The sequence below is a fragment of the Echiichthys vipera genome (assembly GCF_963691815.1).
Source record: "Echiichthys vipera genome assembly, chromosome: 16".
NCBI classification, from domain to species: domain Eukaryota; kingdom Metazoa; phylum Chordata; class Actinopteri; order Perciformes; family Trachinidae; genus Echiichthys; species Echiichthys vipera.
The window spans coordinates 5,682,001-5,704,552 of NC_139841.1; the positions used below are offsets into that span (position 1 = coordinate 5,682,001).

Genomic DNA, 22,552 nt, shown 5'->3' on the forward strand with positions numbered 1-22,552 from the left:
CCAGCAGTGACTCTGATGATGTTCAGTCTCATGTGAGGTGACAAGTCACAAGTGAACACTATGTTTACTTCCAGTCAAATTACTCTATTTTCTATTTGTGCTTTGAATTCACACATATTGTTTGGAGTATTGATCCATTCAATTAAATGTTCTACGATCCCAGAAAAACAATTATCTGCTGATCAACAGAGGATTAAAGTGTATCTGCAGCTGTTGTCAGAACAAACCTGCAGATTATTAACAGTTAGCTGGATCATCTCCAACAGTTTTTAGGGTGGACCCTTAGAAATCAATGAAAGTAGAACACTGAACTGTCTGTCTGCCTCAATCATTTATACTTCAAAATGTGCAACTGTTGTTAGTCGTCATGGTGACAACACATATCAGTGGGGCTGTAAAGTGTGTCAGACTCACTAGTTTGATCATTTGGTGCATCATTCGGCAGATTTTGGCACAACTGCAATGCTCCGTTCCTCTGGGACTTCTGCCACTATGACACGCTGTTCATTTGAACATTGCGTTCACAGACAGAATGGATAAAATGGGTCAAGTAAGAATAGGTAATGAATATAATTTGATCACTTAACAATAAAATATGCTTGTCCTCGATCTTCAATGCCTCTTTAGCAGCTAGGCCACGGAAATACTGAAACAAAAGACGCGTCCATGCTTCATACTACTCCACTGCTTGTTTGTTGCTCAACCTCATCTCAGTGAGTCCGCCATTTACAACAAGTCGTTTTATAGGGAAGTTATGCAGAAGTTGGCCCGCCACAACAAAATCTCAGAACCCATTTTCTCTCTGTTTCATATGTGGTAAATTCCCATGTGGTCCTTAGTAAGAACTGTTTTGCACCCTAAAAAAGGGCCAGAAGAGGATATCTGGTTTAAGACCTCCTCTTCCAAGCGGCAGCCATTGTTTATGGTCCAATTAGCAACTTAAGATGCGAGAATGCAGTTGGAGTAGAGAGATGATGTCCCTATAAACCAGTGGTGGCTGCTCGTTGGAGAAAGAAACCGCAGAGTGACAGAACAGAGTCTCCAAACACAACACTAGTCGTCAAAGAGAAAGTCTCTGGGGATCGGAAAAGTCTCTGGATCAGTTCAGAACAACGAAATGAAAAACTTGGAAAATGCTCCGCTGGATGTTTATTCTTCAAGATCGCTGATTCGCTCATTTAGCTGTCAATCAAAAAAGGATTCCGCCTCATCTAATCATCATGCAGAAGCCGAGCGTCCGGGCCAGCCCACTGCCCCATAGACTCCCAGAGACACAGAGCGTCCGACTGTGTAAAGGCTGTGGAGCTGTTTGGATGAGTGAGAAGGAAGTTGCTCCGGTTACCTGTGATAAGGAGCTGATTCTGAACTAAAGATGAAGGCTTTCTAGTGTGTATTTAGTCAATGAAATGTACACACAGCAGTAATTATTTCACCACTTTTTTTTTTTTTTGGTGACATCTTAGGGGAAGCTGAACTTCCCTTGCAGTCTTAGAGCAATTGCCACTGCTAAAAAACAGATATCTGCATAAATAATAACAAAAAGGTAGCTTTTGCTATCTACACAAACTGTTTACTTGCACGCAAATGTGATCGGTAGATAGACTACATACAAAAATAAATCAATAAAGTGCTAACCAGCAGCTGAGACAAGAAGGATTTGTGCAATTTTAACTAAAGAAAGTGCAAAACATGTCACTACTTCTGTCAGAACCGACATGTAGCATCACCACAGGCTATCCTCTTTGGTTTAACAAAGCAGAACTCAAGGGCCCTGTTGAATTGAAGCTCTTTCACAGGTGGACCATTTATACTGATTCTCATGCAGGCTGCACACAAGTCATTTGTTATACACACGATGCACACTACATTTTACTCCTGTATAGCTCAATGCAATGCGCTCTTGTTTTACTGGATGAGAAGGAGAAGCAGATAGCCAGGTATCTGAAAGCTAACTGCAGTTACCAACAACCGTTCCTCACAAGTTGACTAGTTCCTTGCGAGTTAACTACAGCTACGCGCTCGTGAAATAAATTAACCGCAGACTATTACAGCTTGCAACAGGGACACACAACCGGCGTTAACAAAACCACACTTTTACATCATCAAAATGTATTTGTGTTATAAACAGCCTGTAAAACGGGATAACAGCTCTGTTTGATGCTGAACGCAGCCGCTTTGAAATGACAGCGATCGCTCTGTTGCACGGGACATGTACCTGTATTTCAGGGGCATGTTTTACAGCTTGTTCCACACATTCTATGAATAAGTGTGGAGAGACAGCGTCCATGTGACGCAACAGTCTGATGTTAGCGTGCTGTCAGGACATAGTGTAACACAGCAATTTTTTTTGGAAGACGTTAGTTAAGGCCTGTGTTGATTAGGTGGCTGCCTAAGCTGTAATGTGCTGCGGGAAACCCTGGGCTTAATACAGTCACAGTTCTTTGCAATGGCAATAGTACACATAAAAATGGCTGTTGCTTAAGGGAATGTCCTTAATACTCTCCTTCTTTACATGAATTCATTTTCAGATACAAATGACACAGATGATGAATTTAGAGAGGGTGTAGGTTCTGGAGAAATCCTTGTGAAAACCCCACACTAAACACATACGCACAGAGAGACAGACCTGCTAAATGTCACATGTGCTGCCTATGAAACTTATTTTGGTTGCATCGGGTTCCAAATGACACCTCATTCATGAACCGGTTTGGAGTTTGAGTAGAAGCACATCATCTAATTACTGCCTTGTGTGTGTGTGTGTGTGTGTGTGTGTGTGTGTGTGTGTGTGTGTGTGTGTGTGTGTGTGTGTGTGTGTGTGTGTGTGTGTGTGTGTGTGTGTGTGTGTGTGTGTGTGTGTGTGTGTGTGTGAGCTGAAAGGTTCATATTGAAATTACCATGCACTCAGTCTGCCTTTAAAGATGTATGTCCTCTTTTCACTTTTCTTTTTAGTCTTGTGTTGTACAACGCTGGGTGCTCTTTTCTGGAGAGTGTGACTCAGCAGGTGACCGATTTTTGTAGCCTGTGACAAGCCCTCCTGTGAGTTTACAAAAATGTGTGTGTGATATATGGGTCACAGTAAAACAGCCTTCAGGCGTCCTCTGCAGACAAAGACACACACACACACACACACACACCCCTCTGTACACTTCATGACCTTTATTATACTTGATATTTTTGTCGGAGTTCAGCGGGGAAGACTTCTTCATTCAGTCTGCTCTTCCCATTCATTCTTCTGTTGCTTTCTTGCTTTCACACTCTCTATTTTTCTATATAGAAATATAGAAACCCTGAAGGTTTTCTGCAGCAGGCAAAGCCACTTCTGTTGCACTGATAAATACAACAAATGGACAGTACAGAAATCATCCATTGTATCTACCTACCTATGTTCTTTGGACACCAAGCAAATTTAACTGTGTATATAGCAAAAATATCTTCCTGTCAAAAGACATGTCTACAGGTTTTTATAAGGTTGTATGAAAAGTCAACAATAACTTACATAAAACATGTGGCAGTGACTTGTAAGCAATAACACCACATGGCTTGTCTCATTGTTGAATATTCACAGCATTGTTATGCTTTCTAGTTATTAAATTAATTTAAATAAATGGTAAGACTACATAATACCATTCACTTTCCGCGTAGGTTGCCCCTTACTTCACACCATATACTGTACAATGAATTGACGGAGCTACGGTGACGTCACTCATAGGTTTGGGAATCCATGTTTCACACAAGTACGGAGGAACTCTTGCTCACTACCCCCCATATTTCCCCGCGCTTTAAAGTAACAAGTAAGTAAGTAATAACTAGGCTGTGTCTTAGAGTGTAACTCCCGTTCAATTACGTGCTACTTTGCCCGGACTTGCAGTGTAACTCCTGTAGTTACGTGCTAAGATTTACAGTTACAGTACAGCTAAGATACAGTTTCACTCTAAATGCATGGGGGAAGTGAGCAGGAGTTACTCAGTACTTGTGTAAAATAAGCGGCAACCTAAGCGTAAAGTGAGCAGTAGGTAAGTTGCAGGCCGTGGGTGGTAGTTAAAATGATTGGTGGGAAATGACCAGATATTACACTGTAAGTCAAGGCAAAGTTGCACATAATTGTACGGGAAATATGCTTTAAGACATAGCCTACTTATACTTTAAAACGCGGGGAAATTAGTGGGGGAAGTGAGCGAGAGTTACTCTGTTCTTCTGTGGAAGTTGGTGTAAAGCAGGATGCAAGTTAACCGGAGTTACGTGATAAGACGCAGCCTAGTTACACTGTAAATGCACGGCGGAAACGGGGGGAGTGAGGGGGAGTGAGTGGGAGTGAGTGGGAGTGAGCGGGAGTAACACAGTCAAAACATAATTATATTCCGGTTAAGGGCATACCCGGGTTTCTTAAACACCATGTAAGCACCATAAGACCTAGAGAACTCCTTCAGTTCCCCGATTATTCGCGCATGTAAACAGCATTCTTAAATTATTACCGTGTTTCTCGTCTGTGCATGCTCCCCCCTCCGCGCCAGTGGCTTTTGACCCGGAAACAGAATAAACCATGAAGCCACAGCGCCGAAAAACGACGTGAAAATAATAACGATAGAGCATTACCTTTAAACCGAGGGAGGACTTTGTAATGGCAACTAACATCACTACCAAGAAGACCTGTTTCTGTCGTAATTCTGCCCAAAAGTTGGCTGTTTGTGATTTTGACAAAGGTGAACCGGAAAAAAGCCATAGTCCGACCAGCTGTATGTTGGCGGAGCGCCACCTACTGTACAGGAGGTTGAGTTACTCCGTCATTTATCCATTCAACCCCCTCTCATGTATACGTGGGGAACTTCAATAATCTGATTATTCCCTTAACCACGGAAAGACCATTCTCGGGTTTCTGATGTTCATGTAAACGCACTGTTTGTGTGAAATAAGGGACAACCTACGCGGAAAGTGAGTGGTAGGTCAGTCTCTAAGGGTCTGCTCACACTGTCCTCCCGGACCACGACCCGGACTTTAGGGTACTTGTCCCCCCTCCCTCTCCCCCCCGCGCCCCAGCCCCGTTTGTACTCACACTGCCAGGGCCTCGGCCAATGCTTCTTGCTGTCCATACGCCATCAAGCCGTAACACGCCACACGCATTGATCACGTGTGTGTGGCTTTGTTTACAAATCTTTCCATAGACCTCTGAGTTTTTGTGCGTCTTGTCGACTGTTTTTGAATATTTTCATCCGACCAAATCTGCAGTAAACACTCCACCTCCGCACCACACCAACGTGAACCTTTCACCACCATTGTTGTTGTTGTTAAATGTCCGCGCATGGTCCGTCCTTCTATTTACATGTCCGAACAGGCGGACATAACGCTACTGCCGTAGGGCTCGTGCTCGTACACGTGCGCACGCTCGTGCTGGTACATGTGCAAACGGCTCCGCTAAAGCCCACCTCTTTCAAGCGGGCCGTGGACGGTCCGCTGGCCGCAGTTGAGCGTGGAGCGGGTGCACTCACATGGCTTAAAGGTACTAGGCTTTAGCTGAAAAACCGGTTTTGGCCGCGGCCAAAAGGACAGTGTGATCACGCCCTTAGTCGCGGGCCATATTATGTAGTGTTACCAAACAAATCAGAATTACTGCCTGTAAATGAATGCAATGACTTATTAAGAACTGACTTTAGAACTATCCCAGTTTCAGACATCCTTTCATAGGTTACTAATGAAGAGCTTATGAACAAGTTTAAACGTATCAGTAGCTAACTGCACTTTGAATGTCCATCTGATGGGCATTATCAGTTGATATCACTACCATAGATGATTAAAAGAGCATTAAAAAGTCCTGACCAAGCGTACGACATCCGTTACCATATGAAATGATAACGTCCCTATGAACCTGCTGGTAGGTGTAGCCGGCCCCTTCTATCCCATATCTATGAGGCTGATAGACAGTGATATCAACCATTTAGTGGAGGGATAACATTCGAAGCATTTCAGAATGAAACGTCTCTCTCTCTCTCTGTCTCTCTCTCTCCCTCTCTCTCTCTCTCTCTCTCTCTCTCTCTCTCTCTCTCTCTCTCTGTTCATACGGAGGCAGCTCAAGGCTTCTTCACTTCTTCCCTCGGCTGCCAGACTGCCTGATCTCTCCATCTACGTCCTGTTTTTATCTCTTTGTGTCTCCTATCTGCTATTCTTCTCTCTGCCTCTTTTTTTGTCATTTTGTTTCAGTTTTTCATCTCAGTCTATTTTTTTTAATCATTTCTGTCTTCTTTCTCCTTCGATCAAGGTTTTACCCATTCACCATCTCCGTTCCTTCTTTTTACCATCTTTATCGTTTCTCAGTTTGTTTTTGTCATCTGATTCTGACCTCTTCTTGTCTCTTCTTTTCCACCATTTTCTGTATTCCTTTTGTTTTATTAATTATATTCATTTTCTTTTGTCTTCTTCTTTGCTCCTGTTTATTGTTTCTTTATTACACCCTTTCTTTCTCATGGCTCAGATTTATCTATATGTACACTTCATTCTCTCTCTCTCTCGCCCTCTCTCTCTCTCTCTCTCTCTCTATCTCACACACACACACACACACACACACACACACACACACACACACACACACACACACACGCACACACATACACACACACACACATCCATTAACCTGTAGTTTACTGCATCCAAATCATCAGTATTCTCAGTCAATAACGGTATTGATTAGACTTTCTCATCTCTGGGTGCCTCGCTGCTGTAATCAAACCCTGCTTCTCTTAAATGATTGCAGCACAAATACAGTAAAGAACAAACACACACACACACACACACACACACACACACACACAAAAACACACTCACACTCCTAAAGCTGCTGATCACAGCCTTGCTGCTTCTAAATTGTCAATACTTTCCAATCAATACTAGTATTGATCAGGGTTTAGCAAAATCAGACCTCATGATTTAAAACAAGAGGAAGCAGGAGGCAGAAGAAAACGACTTCCCCCTCTGTCATTTATGCCAGTCACTTAAAATTCAATTAGAACAGCTTTATTGATGTGGGTTACATAAAGAGCATTACAAACATCCAGGCAGCATTGCAACAGATACTGAGAAAAGAAAACTTTTGGTGTTTTTTTTATTTCATAACTCATAACTTTTCATGATGTAGTTTGTTCAGCTGGCCGGTGTTGCTCACTGTCTGTCTTGTCATGTCTGGTTCTTCACCTTTATTTCGAACTGGACCCTTTGTGATGAGCTGACATGACTCAGGGATCCCCTCCTGCAGAGAAACTACTGTGATCCCCAGCTGCACATTTAAGAATCCATTCCAGTCGCTTCACCCGCTGTATATGTCTGGAATATAATATAAGTGAAATTCTGGTGTAAAATAATCCCATGGTCTTTTTACCACTCCTCAAATAAGCCATCGAGACAGTTTGTGTATAAACTATTAACAGAAATATCCCAGACAGTTGCTATCAGCAGGACGTGGCTAACACTGATTAGCTCTGGCAGTACGGTGAATGCGTTAAAACGTCTTTTTTAACCACTAATACAACCAAACCTCTGCAGTAACATGAGAAGAATCCTTACATAGACAATTAAGCAGCAACAACGTAGTTAGTGAACCCAGAGTTTATTAAAAGAGTTTACCTACTGGCCCCTGTACCAGCTCCTCTCATAGTAAAGTCCATTCAAGTGGATTACCAAAGTCAACCCAAAGGCAGGAGCCCTTTGGTGCCTTGTTTTATGTGTTAACAAATCTACTGGATTCACTAACTACTGGATTATCTACTCTGTTTAAAAGTCATACACGAAAAAAAACTGTCTCAATGGCTTATTTGATGTGTTCAAGTGTCGAAAAAGACCATAGGCGGATTTTACGCCAGAATTTTACTTAAATCAGGCAGCCATATATATACATAGATATATATAAAAAAAAAATTTATTGGAGGTTAAAGTTTATGAATAATTATGGGCGTGGTCTCTTGAGTGACAGCTAGCCTCTGGCCCTCTGTTCTCCTCAGTGGTATACGTCAGCCAGATGGACGTATCTCCCTCCCCCCAACGTCACATACATGCTCTTTTTTGGTCAGAGGAAATGAGGCGGAATCAAAGCCTGATTAGATGGCGACTCCTGTAGGAGAGGACGATTGGATCAAGTTGAGAGAACGGACTTCGACGTAGAGGCTACGTCCATTTTTTATACAGTCTATGATTAGAACATTTTATATGACGGCATACTAGGGCCAGCAATGAAAAAAAAATTTACGGACCCGGGGGAATGGGCTAATATTTTGAGAAAAAAGTCACAGATTTAAGAGATTAAAAGTTGGAAAAACAGTGGGTTTTTTTACACTTTTTTTACACCGTGTTGATCCTGAAGCAATCAACACGGATTCTGCAGCATGCTGTGCATGCTACAATGTCTGCAGCAAACTCTGTAAAATGTTGGGTTTTAAAGTTTAGAAAGAATGAAGAACGCTACAAGGTCCGATGACATCATGTATAATACGGCAGTGGATGAGAGACTGCATGAGCTGCTCATGGGGGGTTATACTGGTTACCCATACACACATTTACCTCATTATTTGAGACTTTGGTCATTTTTAGCATGAACATGCAACATTTTAACAATACAAATATGACTGGAAATAAGGAAAATTATAATAGGTCCACTTTAGAATTGAAAGTCTAATCGAATCATAGATTTGGAGAATTGTGACACCCCTATTGCTTCATAAATATTGTCTTCAAGGGTTCAGGACCGAATATGGCTAAAAGGGTTGAGTGTAAAAGCTGAACAAAAAGGCATGCAGACTGTGCTCATAGCTGATTTAAAATGTATAAACCCAGCAGTGCTGAGCATCATCCTTGAAAAAGGAGGAGAATAACTTAAAAGGGTCATGATATCACTCTGCTGTATAACAACACTGCAAAGTGGAAATGTTAGTCACACAAACCAATGTCAAGTATAAGACATACTGTATGTTGATGGAAAGCACTTATATTGGTAAGGGGTTGGGGGGGATGATAACCTGATGGAAGAGCGGGATTAAAGGAAAAAGCCATCAGGGGTGTATCCCAGCGCAGCCAGAACACACTTATATCAAATGAACTTCACAGACTTTATACACCAGACACATTTCTGCTGCAGTCCTCAGTCAATTTCTCTTGCACAAGTCTGGAAGATCAAATACTTACATTTTAATGAATATGGTCTTCACAGCCATGGCAGCGATGACAAGTCATGAAAGTAGAATTAGTTTTAAGACTTATTATTGAGCTCATTGGTTCTCTTCTCTGCGTGATCTTCTCACTCTGGTTGTTCTTTCTTTTATGCTAACCTACGCCAATCAGCTGCTGGCTGTAGAGCTTCATATTTCGTGTACAGACATCAAACAATTTATAATTTCATTTTCATTGTCATTACTTTCACACAATGCATTGAATAACTATGTTTTCAAAATCCATTAGCTTTTTCTAATTTATACTACCTGCAAAACACACTGTTTTCAAAACTGTTAAAAGCACACTACGTTGTTGGTGATTTGTTTTATGTGTAGAGACTCTTCTCATGCTACTGCAGAGGTTAGGTGTTATTTTGAGCAGTAATAGTGGTTAAAAAAGACATTTTTGGATGGTTCAGTGCTCCGCCCCGAGCAACTCAGTGTTAGCCATGTCTGGCTGTTAACGACTCTCCGGGATTTCTCTGTAAATAGGTGATCAATGACAAAAACTGTCTCGATGGCTTATCTGATGTATATTCATGCTGAAAAAGACCATGGGATACAAATACGCGGGAATTACACTTTAAATGAAAAAAAAAAAGCTCAATGTAAAACATTTATTTGATGTTGTCCTCCATCTCGCCCCGTTGAGAAAACAGTGATGTAGGTCACTTCAGCATTCACACAGCTGTCGACTCATAACCAAAGTCAGAAAACAAAGAAAACAACCAAAGGCGTTTTCAAGAACACTGTAACACTGCTACGTGATAGCATTCCTTTATTACTGTGTTTTTAGTTTCAATTTCATTCAGTTCATAATATTCATCATTTCATTAGAGCAGCTTGAGAATGGCTTCAGGATGAGATGGGAACTGTGTTTCAAACCTGCAGCAAGCACAAACTGAACACACCTCGAGCATGATGTGTGTTTAAAAAGGCACAGTGAGACTCAAACATGGGATGAATGAGAGAGATGCACACACACACACACACACACACACACACACACACACACACACACACACACACACACAGGGGGCCTCTTATCATCTAAACAGGCTGAAAGAGACTGCGTTTGTGTGTGTGTGTGTGTGTGTGTGTGTGTGTGTGTGTGTGTGTGTGTGTGTGTGTGTGTGTGTGTGTGTGTGTGTGTGTGTGTGTGTGTGTGTGTGTACCTGAGGCAGTGTAATCGGTCTCTTACTCCCTGCAGTTTCCTCTCAAGGTCACACTATGAACTCTGACTGCATCCTCTGCTGTATTCACTGGTTTATTGTGTATGTGACTCACTCTTACAGTTGGCTGATATAACTCTTTGTACTGTGAGATGATTTATTTTCTTGACTGCACATTTTACTGTTCTGTTTATACCAAGGTACCACAAAGTGAGGCCCAAGAGGCAAAGGCATTGTATTTAGTCTCTTCATTAGTCATGAGTGTGTTTTGGGCAATCAGTGTCATCCCCCTTTCACTTTAAATCCAGGTGTGCCTGCAGCAGTCACAGTGTTAAATTATCCACCTGCCACCCACTTGATTAAATTACTTTCACTCCCTCTGTAGGCTTTTTTTTGTACCTATGTATGAGTGTTTTCTTTTGTGATTGATTTAATGGTCAGAGGATTCTTTCAGTTCTTATAAATGTCTCTGCAGCAAATATTGTGGGACATTTAAGCAGAACAAACAAAAACTGTAATTAAACTTGACAGAGGAAACAGAGCTAAATGTTTAGCTTCTGAAATAATCAATGAAGTTACTGTTTCTTGTGCGTAAATGAGCTGACAGCAGCTGAGAGCAGCAGACAGCCGCTCTGCTCTCTACTATGTTCACATTTTAGAGAATGTGATTAACGATGTAAATCACCCATCTACTATCAATCAGAATTGGATTCACGACGGAAACTGCAGTCCGTGAATCACTAATCATACTATGACTAATTCGCCTGTAAATAGCAGGAAAAAACTAGGTTTTTGTTGGTCAATGGTGCAGTCAATCTCTGCTGCCTCAAGATAGCAATGTGTCAAAATGACAACTTCTTTAGTCAGCAACTAGCAGTGACAGTTGCGCTTCACTTTGCACCGCTTAGTGCTAGGTGCAAGATAGAGCCCTTTGTATTACATGATTTCATGTATTGATGACATGAACTGCTGATTCAGCCAGGATTTGACACTTATCCTGGCTGAATTAAGACACGACTCAGTTTCATGAATGCAGTGGCACATAAATTACCACGGAGATTTATTCTGTGCAATTAGCCTGCTCTAGACTAGGCTTGATTAATCCTGGATTACTTGATTCTAATGTTTCTGAAATTGACCTCTGGCCTTGGTCAGGCTGGCGGGCTCGGGTCAGGTAGCCAGTCTTGCCCCCCCCCCCCCCCCCCGTTTCAGCCATGTCAGTGCCGTCACAGACTGGTTTACTCACTGCAGTTTTTCAACATGTCTGCGGTGTGGCCAGTTCACTGACTGTACTGTCCCTGTGTTTCAGCGGTGGTCAGTGCCATCCCGGTTCCAGCTCTGGACTCCGCTCAGTATCCTGGTATCCTACCGTCACCATCCTGCGGCTTCACTCACAACAAGTTCAGCCTGAGACCGATGCCTTTCTCAAGCCTGACTGTGGACAGAGGATACACACCAGGTACTGCAATTCTACTAATAATTCTTCTGAGAATACTACTGATACTACTGTAGAGACAGATATACAAATCATGTACTCTTTATATTACTAAACATCTGCTCAAAATATTACAGCTTTAATCATATACAGGTACATCTGTGGCTCTCACATATCAGCCGATTATCACCTGCAATATTTTTCCTGAAAGCTGATCAAATTAAAGGATTTTAAAATGTGCTACTTTGGCTCTGATGCAGCCGCAGCTCCTTGTCTCACCACTCTGTAGCCTTGCTCAATGTCCCGCCCACAGCACTATCTGATGAGAGTGAAACACTCGGTATGATAAAGGCAGTGTAAAACACCCGTCAGTATTAATAAGTAGGCAGGTTTTGTTCCTTACTGGTCTAGCTTAGTAGAAAGAAGAGTTTTCATCACTCCTCCTCCTTTTGCCAGTATCGTTTGACGTGGTTGCTCCGCCATCCGCATTCACGCAACCTGATGATAGCTGAGATAGTTTGTTGAGCTGTAAGCTGCTTTGTTGAAATTCTCTTTGGTAAGCAGTGATTCAGTGAAACGTTAACATGACGTCTAGGGCTTTGATTGTGAAAGGTAAGAAGCAGGGGCGGATGACCAGGAAATCTCCTGGTCGGCTGGTGGCCAATAAGTTCAAGTGACACAGTCAGTCACACACTCAGTGTCACACTCACTCTCATTAATCCAGCCTACTGATTTTAGTTCAGCCTCCTATCTTGATCTAATTATTTTTATTCAGACGTAAATAACTTTCATGACCACAAATATAAAATGGCAAACGATTGAATTTGTTTCTTTGTTCATAAATTAATGTAAAATGGTCGGAACAAAGCCTCATGGGAAATGCGAACTGCGTATCGCACCAATGATTGCTCCACGTTTATCCAATGAACGAATGGGGATAAATGAGCGGCTGAGCCTGCTATTATTTTTAAGTAAAGTTTTTTTTAAAACCCATTGTTTTAAAAGATGACTTCAAAATTAGATGGTAAATAAGCTGCCTTATCAGCATTAACTGCATATGTGTTGTTCAAGAACAGAATGCTTATAATGTGTAGCAACACTAACTAAGGAACAGGACTTAGCAAATGGTCTATTACCAATTATCTGTTAATTAATCTACTAGCCAATAATATTATAACTACTATAGAGAGATTGGGGATACATAACACAGTAGCTACTCCTATTGATGATTATTATTATTTAAGCTGTGGTCTACATTCTGAAAATCAGTTGAGCCACTGAGACAGATTTGAACCCCCCTCCCCCCAACCAAACCCCTCCCCTCCATTCCACAATTTCTCCCCCGGAGCTCGTATCCCCTCCCTCGCTTCCTAACGACACGCAGAGCCAGAAATACATGGCTAACGTATGCTAACATGTGTTGACATAGCCGTTTATCAGACGTTCACAGTCATAAGCCAGTATTGGCACGGACTAATTTTGGCTATTTATGTGACATATACCACAGTAAAACCCAAAAATTACCTGTGCAACAAAAAGTCTGCTGACTCAGCATCAGTCCCAAATCCTGGTGTAGCTTCTCCACCGCTCAGAGGAATCCCTGATGTTGACTCCTCTTTGTTTCCTGTGTAGGTCACATTTCCTCTTGATTTCTGCCTTTTCCTTGGTCCACTTACGTTTTTTCTTCTAACCATCACAGTTTGGGGCGAGCAGAGGCCTCTTGCTGGTATCTTCCTTCTCCATGGTAACAGAAGCTCCAGTAGCTGAGCTGCTAAGCTAATCACTAGCAGCTCAGAGTTTGGAGAGAGAGAGTGGGGAAGGGTGGGGGACGAGGCGGGATGACGAGGAGCAGGGGAGACGAGTTGAGATGAGGGGAGACGCAAAGATTGGATGGACGGTACGAGCCAGAAGGAGCCTTTCATTGGCTCCCATTGGTCAATTTCTATGCAGGCCTACGGCTGATAGACTGAATGGATTGTTTTGGTTCTTTTTGCTATTCATTATTGTGTAGATGGGACTAAAGGACCATAATAGCTGTATAATCGTTGTTAATAATAATGACCACTATTGCAAATTGTAGACCATAGCTTTAATACATCACCATTATAACTGCAACTTTAGTAGAAATAACATTACATGTAATAGGAATCCAACCTTAACCTTTAATAAACAGGGCCCGCACAGAGACGCCTTAATCTTTCCAGCTCTCTCTCCCCCTCCCTGTCGTATCTAAGCCCATTTTGCAGCCAAGCTAAATGCTAAACGACATGGTGGGGAGCAGTAATTCAGTAATTGGCTAATTCCTGGTCGGCTTGTATCAGTGATTTAACTACAGCGGAGAGACGAGGAGAAGCTTCAGTGTCATTGAATTAGCCGACACAGTGGGAGAGCTGATGGCAGAACACACAGTCACAGTGAGCTAACTGGGGAGGGAGGGGGGGCAAACAACAGAGAGGCAGATATAATGAGCAAGACATACAGGGGGAGTTAATGAGGGAGATAAAAGAAACTATGCAGAACTTGTTGGATAAATTCTGAAATGGGAATCAATTTCTTGGGATTTTGGCTCTGGGGGCTCAGCAGGTTAGAAAAAGTGTCCTTCAGCAACACGTGTGTTCGTTTGTGTGTGTTCAAATGTATTTAGTTTCCTTAAATAATGGCAAAAAGGTGATATATACTAATAAAAAAGAATGTGTTTCGCCATCTTGTTTTATGGCACTGAACCCTTTAATGTGACATAATGTACTGATGACATCTTGCACCCTAAGGCTCTCTCGCCCACAGAGATCATTATAAACGCACACATTGTGCACATTGACGGTATGTGTTGAAAATGCTTTTCTCATGTCCCTTTAATGAGACAGAGAGAATGAAGGCTAACTCCAGTGTCCCTTTAGCTGCATTAAGAAAGAAGAAAGAAGGAGAAAGCCTTCCTTTGTTAGCCATACATAGAGAAATTCGATCAATTATCACAGGGGACAGACTCCGTAGAGGCCACTTCCAAAGAGCACTTACTGTCGTTGTTACAGCGTTCTTAACTCTAGCACCATTGGCGACCTTTGCGCATGCAAGTAGAATCAATATACAAGCAAAAGAAGGACCTGCACGTTAAGACATTCTTTCGTAGTGGTCAAAACTTCACAATGTACCTTTAAAGAGAAATTTAACAAGGCAACGATATGAGAGTTAAATCACAATGAGTCTCGTGGGTTTCTAGGCTGAGGAAAATGTACGAAAATATCTGACATACGGTATCTCCAGTGTGTTGTTCATGGCTTGCCTTCCTAGCTGTGAATAAACCACTCAGAAGAGAAAAAAACAATGGAGGTGTTATATTTGCAGATGTAATTCACTGCAGGGATTAAAATGTGGTTTGTACGGCATGTGAAAGGAGATAATGGAGGTGGGACAAACCAGGGTTGATGATAAAAGAGGAGGACACATATTCCATTGCTCTGTCATCTAAGTTTATAACATTAAAATGTATCCAGACTCTTGGTTCCCATAAAAGACAAATATACATGAGTCATCGAAAGAGCTTGAGTTTATATATTTTGTGCAACATTAGAAATATATCTTCTTTTGATGTATTTTTACTTATGTTAGTAAGTACGTTACGTCTTTCTGCCATCACTGTTACACAGCACAGAGAGAAGTGTTGACACATTCTAGCCTCTTGCTCACGTTATTTGTTGCCTGTAAGCTTCTGTAAAGTCTGCTAGTTTTCATTATAGAAAACTAGTACAGTGTCCGTTCAAAACATGAATCGCTCAAACAAACTTCACACTTGACACTGCCTTTCCTTGGGTCCTGAGCATATTCTGTAAAGATGATGGACATAGCCACTATGACGTAACCCACTGGTTTGTGGACTATCATTTTGAAGCCAGGAGTTTGGCATTTGGCTGTTGCCATCTCGTTTTTTTTTAAGTCGGAAGTGACCATATTTGGACTAGAGGGTGGAGCTGGAGAGGAGCACTAAGTTGCTGTTGTTTTAGTGGTGTTGCACTAAACGTAATGCTGAAGAGGAAAGCTTTTTACCAGTGCATGAGAAAGAAGCCAGCTTTAACTAATCTTCTCAGAGATACGTTGGTGTTTGATGTCTGTATTTGTTTCTGTAGTCCCTCTTTAATTTCATGAGTCATCAGGACTTTTGCTGGTGGGTGAGTGGGGAGCTCATCAATAAGAAGTGAAAGCACACTGCGAGACCATCAAAGTTCTAAAAGGATAACACCGACTACAGCTATTTTAATGTATAGTGCCGTGGATATTCATTACTAACCTCTATCCTGATTGACAGGTGGCTGTGTAGCCACGCCTTAAAGCATCCCCTGCTTTATGTCTATTTGACTCTAAATAGGACCACCACTTACAAAATGTACATCAAGCTGTATTGAAGAAGACTTGAAACGTGTGATTGAGACCATCAACTCATTAGTGTTGCAAATATTAACTGAGGTAAGAAATCAAGTGAGAATAATTTTTCCATTGACTTCTATACAATCTGACTTCTTTGTGGAGCCAATGGAGTTGCCCCCATAGGAATAAATACTTTATCCTGCGTTCGATATACACCCAAGGGCTACTCCACACTGGTGGATAACATTAACGGTATCAGTATTAATTTGGGAGTAGGCATTTTAGTCGCTTTCTTTGAAATAGCCTCCGTGTTTATAAAGTAGATGAATTTAATTAACCGAGGTATTTTGTCAGTAGATACATTATTACTATTATGAGTTACTGTTGCAAAAAGAGATCATTTGAGATGCAGAGTGTGCTGTTCCTTTAGGCTATCCATTAGTACTTGTTGACTCCAGGGAAGTGAAGAAGTGTTTGTTAAAAAGTGCTGCACCATTTGAGGAAAATATATAATTTCGATCATTTTGACACACGCACGCACACGCACACACACACACACACACACACACACACACACACACACACACACACACACACACACACACACACACACACACACTCAAACTGCAGTCAGTAAGATTCTGAATGTTTAAAAGTAATTAAGATTGATCCCTGTTTCAAACTATACCGTGTCAGGTACTTCAGTTTGAGGGAACTGGGCCTGGAAAGTCCTTGAAAAGTTGTGAAAATGATGTGAAAGTGTGGGAACCCTGCAGACTGTTCTCTGATAATTGGACTACAATAACACCAGAGTGAACTGGTCAAACCATCAGGTCAGTTCAGCTAATTATGATTTTTGTTGAGTATATTGTAGTATGCTGGCCTGAGAATTAGACTAAATTCCCATTTCACTTCATTGAAATTATATTGTGCTCCTGCTAGCAGACTTGTAGTTGAAAGGGGTGGTATTTTGTTTTGTTTTGCCTTCAGGAGCAGATGCAGGATCAAAGAAATATGTTGATGTAAGAGTTGTTAATTCTGAAAGTTGACTGCGTCGCTGTCATTAGTTTTGTGGACATTTATGTTTTGCTGTCTCATAACGTAGCCAGGAAGCTAGGGAGTGACGATAACAACTTTCCATTGTGTGGCCATTACCACAACCACACTATTTTTCACTATAGAGTAGTAGATGATCCTTGATCACACCTAGAAAGTTGTGATCAGCCAACTGCTAGTGGAAGTATCTAAAAAAATATTTGTCTGAAATTAAATCAGTGATGTAGGGTGTGATTCAGTAGGGTGTGGGACTAGCTAGTAGCGTGTAACCCCTGGTAGGTAGGGGCAGGGTGTGGCACGGAATTCTGGACCCTTCTCCTCCTCACATTCATTCTATCCTATTCATTGAGTGCTCTCCTGACATGAGGGCCTCCAGTCCTGCATTCCTGGGTAGGAGATACTTGAGTCAGCCACTTTACCTACCTCAAGATAAGATAAGGTGAAAGTTTATTCATCCCGAGGGAAACTGCTGTGCAGCTGTTGCAACACAAAATGGGAAGAGTGCAAATATAAAAGTCTAAGATAACAATAATAGTAAGGTGCAAATAAGCTGCAAATCCACATTATAGTATGTGATATAAACAATGCCATAATCAGACAACAGGTTAACAATAGGGAGGGAGAGGTGGTTCTTAAACAACCGTGTCTCCTGCTGTTCTTTGAATTTGTCTGATGATTTTGGCATCCGTCCTTACCAACAGCAGTTCCTGAAACTCTCCAGTTAGACATTTTCGTCCCCGTCTCTGAGTCAATCACCCTTCCCCTTCACTGTTGGAGGTTTGTTTCGATCCAGTGTCAGCCACAGCATGATAGAACGTCATCAACACACCTGCGCGCCGTGAATACACCACGTCTAACGTTACTTACATGTTTAAGGTGGTAGTTCAAGTTCGTCTAACGTTACTTACATGTTTAAGGTGGTAGGTAATGTTTGTCTAACGTTACTTACATGTTTTAAGGTGGTAGGTCATGTCCCTCTAACGTTACTTACATGTTTAAGGTGGTAGGTCATGTTCCTCTAACGTTACTTACATGTATAAGGTGGTAGGTCATGTTCGTCTAACGTTACTTACATGTTTTAAGGTGGTAGGTCATGTTCGTCTAACGTTACTTACATGTTTAAGGTGGTAGGTCATGTTTGTCTAACGTTACTTACATGTTTAAGGTGGTAGGTCATGTTCCTCTAACGTTACTTACATGTTTAAGGTGGTAGGTAATGTTCGTCTAACGTTACTTACATGTTTTAAGATGGTAGGTCATGTTCGTCTAACGTTACTTACATGTTTTAAGGTGGTAGGTCATGTTCGTCTAACGTCACTTACATGTTTTAAGGTGGTAGGTCATGTTCGTCTAACGTTACTTAGATGTTTAAGGTGGTAGGTCATGTTCGTCTAACGTTACTTACATGTTTAAGGTGGTAGGTCATGTTCGTCTAACGTTACTTACATGTTTAAGGTGTTAGTTTTTGTTCGTCTAACGTTACTTTCATGTTTAAGGTGGTAGGTCATGTTCGTCTAACGTTACTAACATGTTTAAGGCGGTAGGTCATGTTTGTCTAACGTTGCTTACATGTTTAAGCTGGTAGGTCACGTTCGTCTAACGTTACTTACATGTTTAAGGTGGTAGGTCATGTTTGTCTAACGTTACTTACATGTTTTAAGGTGGTAGGTCATGTTCGTCTAACGTCACTTACATGTTTTAAGGTGGTAGGTCATGTTCGTCTAACGTTACTTAGATGTTTAAGGTGGTAGGTCATGTTCGTCTAACGTTACTTACATGTTTAAGGTGGTAGGTCATGTTCGTCTAACGTTACTTACATGTTTAAGGTGTTAGTTTTTGTTCGTCTAACGTTACTTTCATGTTTAAGGTGGTAGGTCATGTTCGTCTAACGTTACTAACATGTTTAAGGCGGTAGGTCATGTTTGTCTAACGTTGCTTACATGTTTAAGCTGGTAGGTCACGTTCGTCTAACGTTACTTACATGTTTAAGGTGGTAGGTCATGTTTGTCTAATGTTACTTACATGTTTTAAGGTGGTAGGTCATGCTGGTCGTGGATGAGTGAAGTGAAGTTTTTCTTGTTTCCTTCTTGGGGTCGTCCTTGTTCTGTTCAAAGTGAACCCATATTTTAGACGTCTTTCCCGACATGATTGGGTATTAATTATTAACTGTCTAACCGAATGTCAAAAAAATCAGACAGTGAGTGAGTGTCACGACTTCCTGTATCCGGCCCTTCAAATTAAAAGCACTCCAGCCTTTTAAGCCAGCCGGAAGTCACATAGATTTTCACTTTATTTTGACGGAAAACGGCTCTAAATTTTTGTTTGTTTTCCTGCGACCAATGGACTAATGGCATTTTGGTCTGCTAATGATTTTTTAGTCGACCAGCGCTTGGTCGACTATTTGGGGGCAGCCCTAATTAAGACATTTACTTTCTCAACTACAGCTCCTCCAGGTAATGTCTAGATAATTTCATGTCTGCAGTGCATGTGTGTAAGGGGCTCATCACTACCATCTTTCTCTAGGTCATTAATATAACTATGGTGACCAAGGCCTCTTAACCTTAAAGATGACAATCGAAGTGTAAGGTCAGGGTTTTTTTTTATAAAAAAGAACAATGACAGATGATGTCATCCAGATGATAGGGGCGAAAGAACACTATAGAATAGTATAGAATAGAAAGCTTTATTGTCTGCACCAAGCGGTGACAGAAATTTGTTTTTGACAAGGCCCCAACAATAAAACACGTCACATATTTAGAACAAAACTAAAGCACAAGTGCGGACATGAAGGAAATGTTAAACAAAAACAGGAAACAGTAGCCGAAAGTCCAGTGTCTTATTTCATTTGGTTTAGAGTGGCTATTGCATTTGGGTGAAGGATATTTTTGTTGATGTTTTTACGAGCCAGAGGGACTTTGAAGCGTCTACCTGATGGGGGTAGTTGGAAGGAGTGATGAAGGGGTTGAGAGGAGTCGTCTGTGATCAGGGTGGCTTTCCTGATCACAGAGCTGTGGTACAGCTCCGGGATCAGTGTTTGTGGTGAGCCAACAATCTTGCTGGCCTGTTTGACAATACGGGGGAGTTTTGTTTTGTGTTTCATGGAGAGGGATCCATACCAAGAGAAGATATTGAATGTAATGATGGATTTGATGAGTGATGTAATACCAGAGTTAAAATGCCTCTGCTGACATTGAAAGTCATGAGTTTCCTAAGCAGGTGAAGGCGCTGTTGTGCTTTTTTATAAATGAAATCAGCGTGGTTTGGAAACGACAGGCTGGGGTCGATCTCTGTACCTGTATAATGAATTGTTCTGTAAAGCAGTTAAAAGCAAAAAAAAATTTGAGCTCTCTGAGATTTTTATTCCTCTTCAGTCTCCCTCCCTTTCTCTCTGCCCTCCCACGGGGAGTGGCTCTCATGCTCTCTCCCTCAGCTTTTCTTCTCATTTCTTCCTTTCAGCTGCTTGATGAACATGCAGCGACTCTACATGTAATTACTTGCTGTCTCCTCTCGCCCATGTTCGCTCTGATCCGACCGGCTGTAGCTACATGACGAGTTTCATCTCTTATGTTACATCTTAGCCACATCTCTGCACACAGGATTTTTTTTTCTCTTTTCTTCAGAAGGAAGCTCCTCTTCTTCTTCCTCCTCATCTTATTCTCACATGTATCTCTGACCAGATAAAACAGGATTTTTCTCAATGTGAACACATTCAGCCAACACACAGAAAGCAAGAAACTTGACTCCACAAAATAAAAGAATAAAATTGCAAATGTGGCAGAACTCAGGGTTTCTTCATGCGTGAGGATATCATCGATTATTATATATTATTATATATATATTAAGGTATTTAGTTATTCCATTTTAAAGATCTGTGGGCCTTTCAGTACATAAATTACAAAATTTGACAAAAGACGAAAAACCCAAACCGGGCCATTGCATATGTATACTGGATCATGTATCTGCATATTGCGTTGGGATTAAAGGACCTGTTTATTGGTTTATTTTTTTTACAAGTTTCTAATACTCTAATATTCTATGTAGTAAAATCCTGCTTTGGTATTAAATGATTAAATGTGAAGCAAAACTGGTTTAGCTTATCTATCATGATCATAGACGAAAATGGACATAGAATACCCGTCGAGGTGCGTTCTCTCAGCCTGATCCAATCGTCCTCACCTACGGGAGTCACCATCTTATCTGACTTTGACTCCGCCTCATTTCCTCTTACCAAAAAAGGGCATGTATGTGACGTTGGGGGGAGGGAGATGCGTCCATCTGGCTGACGTTTACCTCTGAGGAGAAGTGAAGGCCAGCGGCTAGCTGTCACTCAGGAGGCCACACCCCCAATTATTCATCAACTTTAACCTCCAATAAAAAAAAACAGCCTGGTAAAAACAAATTCACCAGTGTTGTCATGGAGATATGACCTAAACATACAGACTAGAATGTTTTTTGTACCAGGCCTTAAACAGGTTTAATGATGCTGTGAAAACGGCCTGAGAAACTGCTCTACTATGAAACCTGCAGCTTTTGGCACTTCAGTATTGGATCAAACAGGAAGTGGCTGTGGTGGGGGGCCTGATCATGTTTTAAAACTTCACTATTGTCATTCAGATACATCTAGCAAAATAAACATGGATTGAATCATAGTCACAGAGTAAAACCTGAAAGAAAAGGTCATGAAGGAGTGACAGGAAAACAGCAGTGTGTGTGTGTGTGTGTGTGTGTGTGTGTGTGTGTGTGTGTGTGTGTGTGTGTGTGTGTGTGTGTGTGTGTGTGTGTGTGTGTGTGTGTGTGTGTGTGTGTGTGTGTGTGTGTGTGTGTGTGTGTGTTGCTATCAGGTCTGCCATCACCTACAGGGCCTAAGAGTGCTTCATGGAGGATACTGAGAGCAAGTATGGTTCCATAGTGTATAATATAATAGGCCCCTCCAGGTCCAGATAAAGATGAGAAATCATGATAAAGAAAAAGATCATGGTACCACCTGATAAATGTAGGAAGCTAAATGATTGGTAGAGTCTGACGGACATAAAATAAAGTGTGCAACAGATGAACTTTAGTCTGTTCGCTTGATCAACGAAAGTCATGTTGATTAATTTCATGTAATCATAATGATTTCTGAATCAATCTCTCTTCCCATCAGAATTTCTTGGACTCCAGCGTTTTCATCAGAAGTGCTCTTCATCAATCACGAGTTTGATTTTAACATTAAATGGAACAAAGGAAAACATAGTGATTGGGGGAACTTTATAGTCTGAGCCCAGATAATTTATCCACAACAGAACAAAGGTCATGAAGCATACAATAAAAGATGCTGACTGTATTAACATATACACGGTCTCAGT

General features: G+C 41.4%; 1 protein-coding gene across 1 annotated transcript in view; it reads left to right on the forward strand.

The window, feature by feature from the left end:
- Positions 1-22,552, forward strand: part of dcc (DCC netrin 1 receptor) — a gene marked incomplete at both ends in the record, with an annotated part of 329,103 nt that overhangs the window by 278,840 nt on the left and 27,711 nt on the right. The window contains one exon of the mRNA XM_083929753.1: positions 11,667-11,816. Coding sequence (XP_083785879.1) covers positions 11,667-11,816 — 150 coding nt within the window. The remainder of the gene's footprint in view (positions 1-11,666; positions 11,817-22,552) is intronic.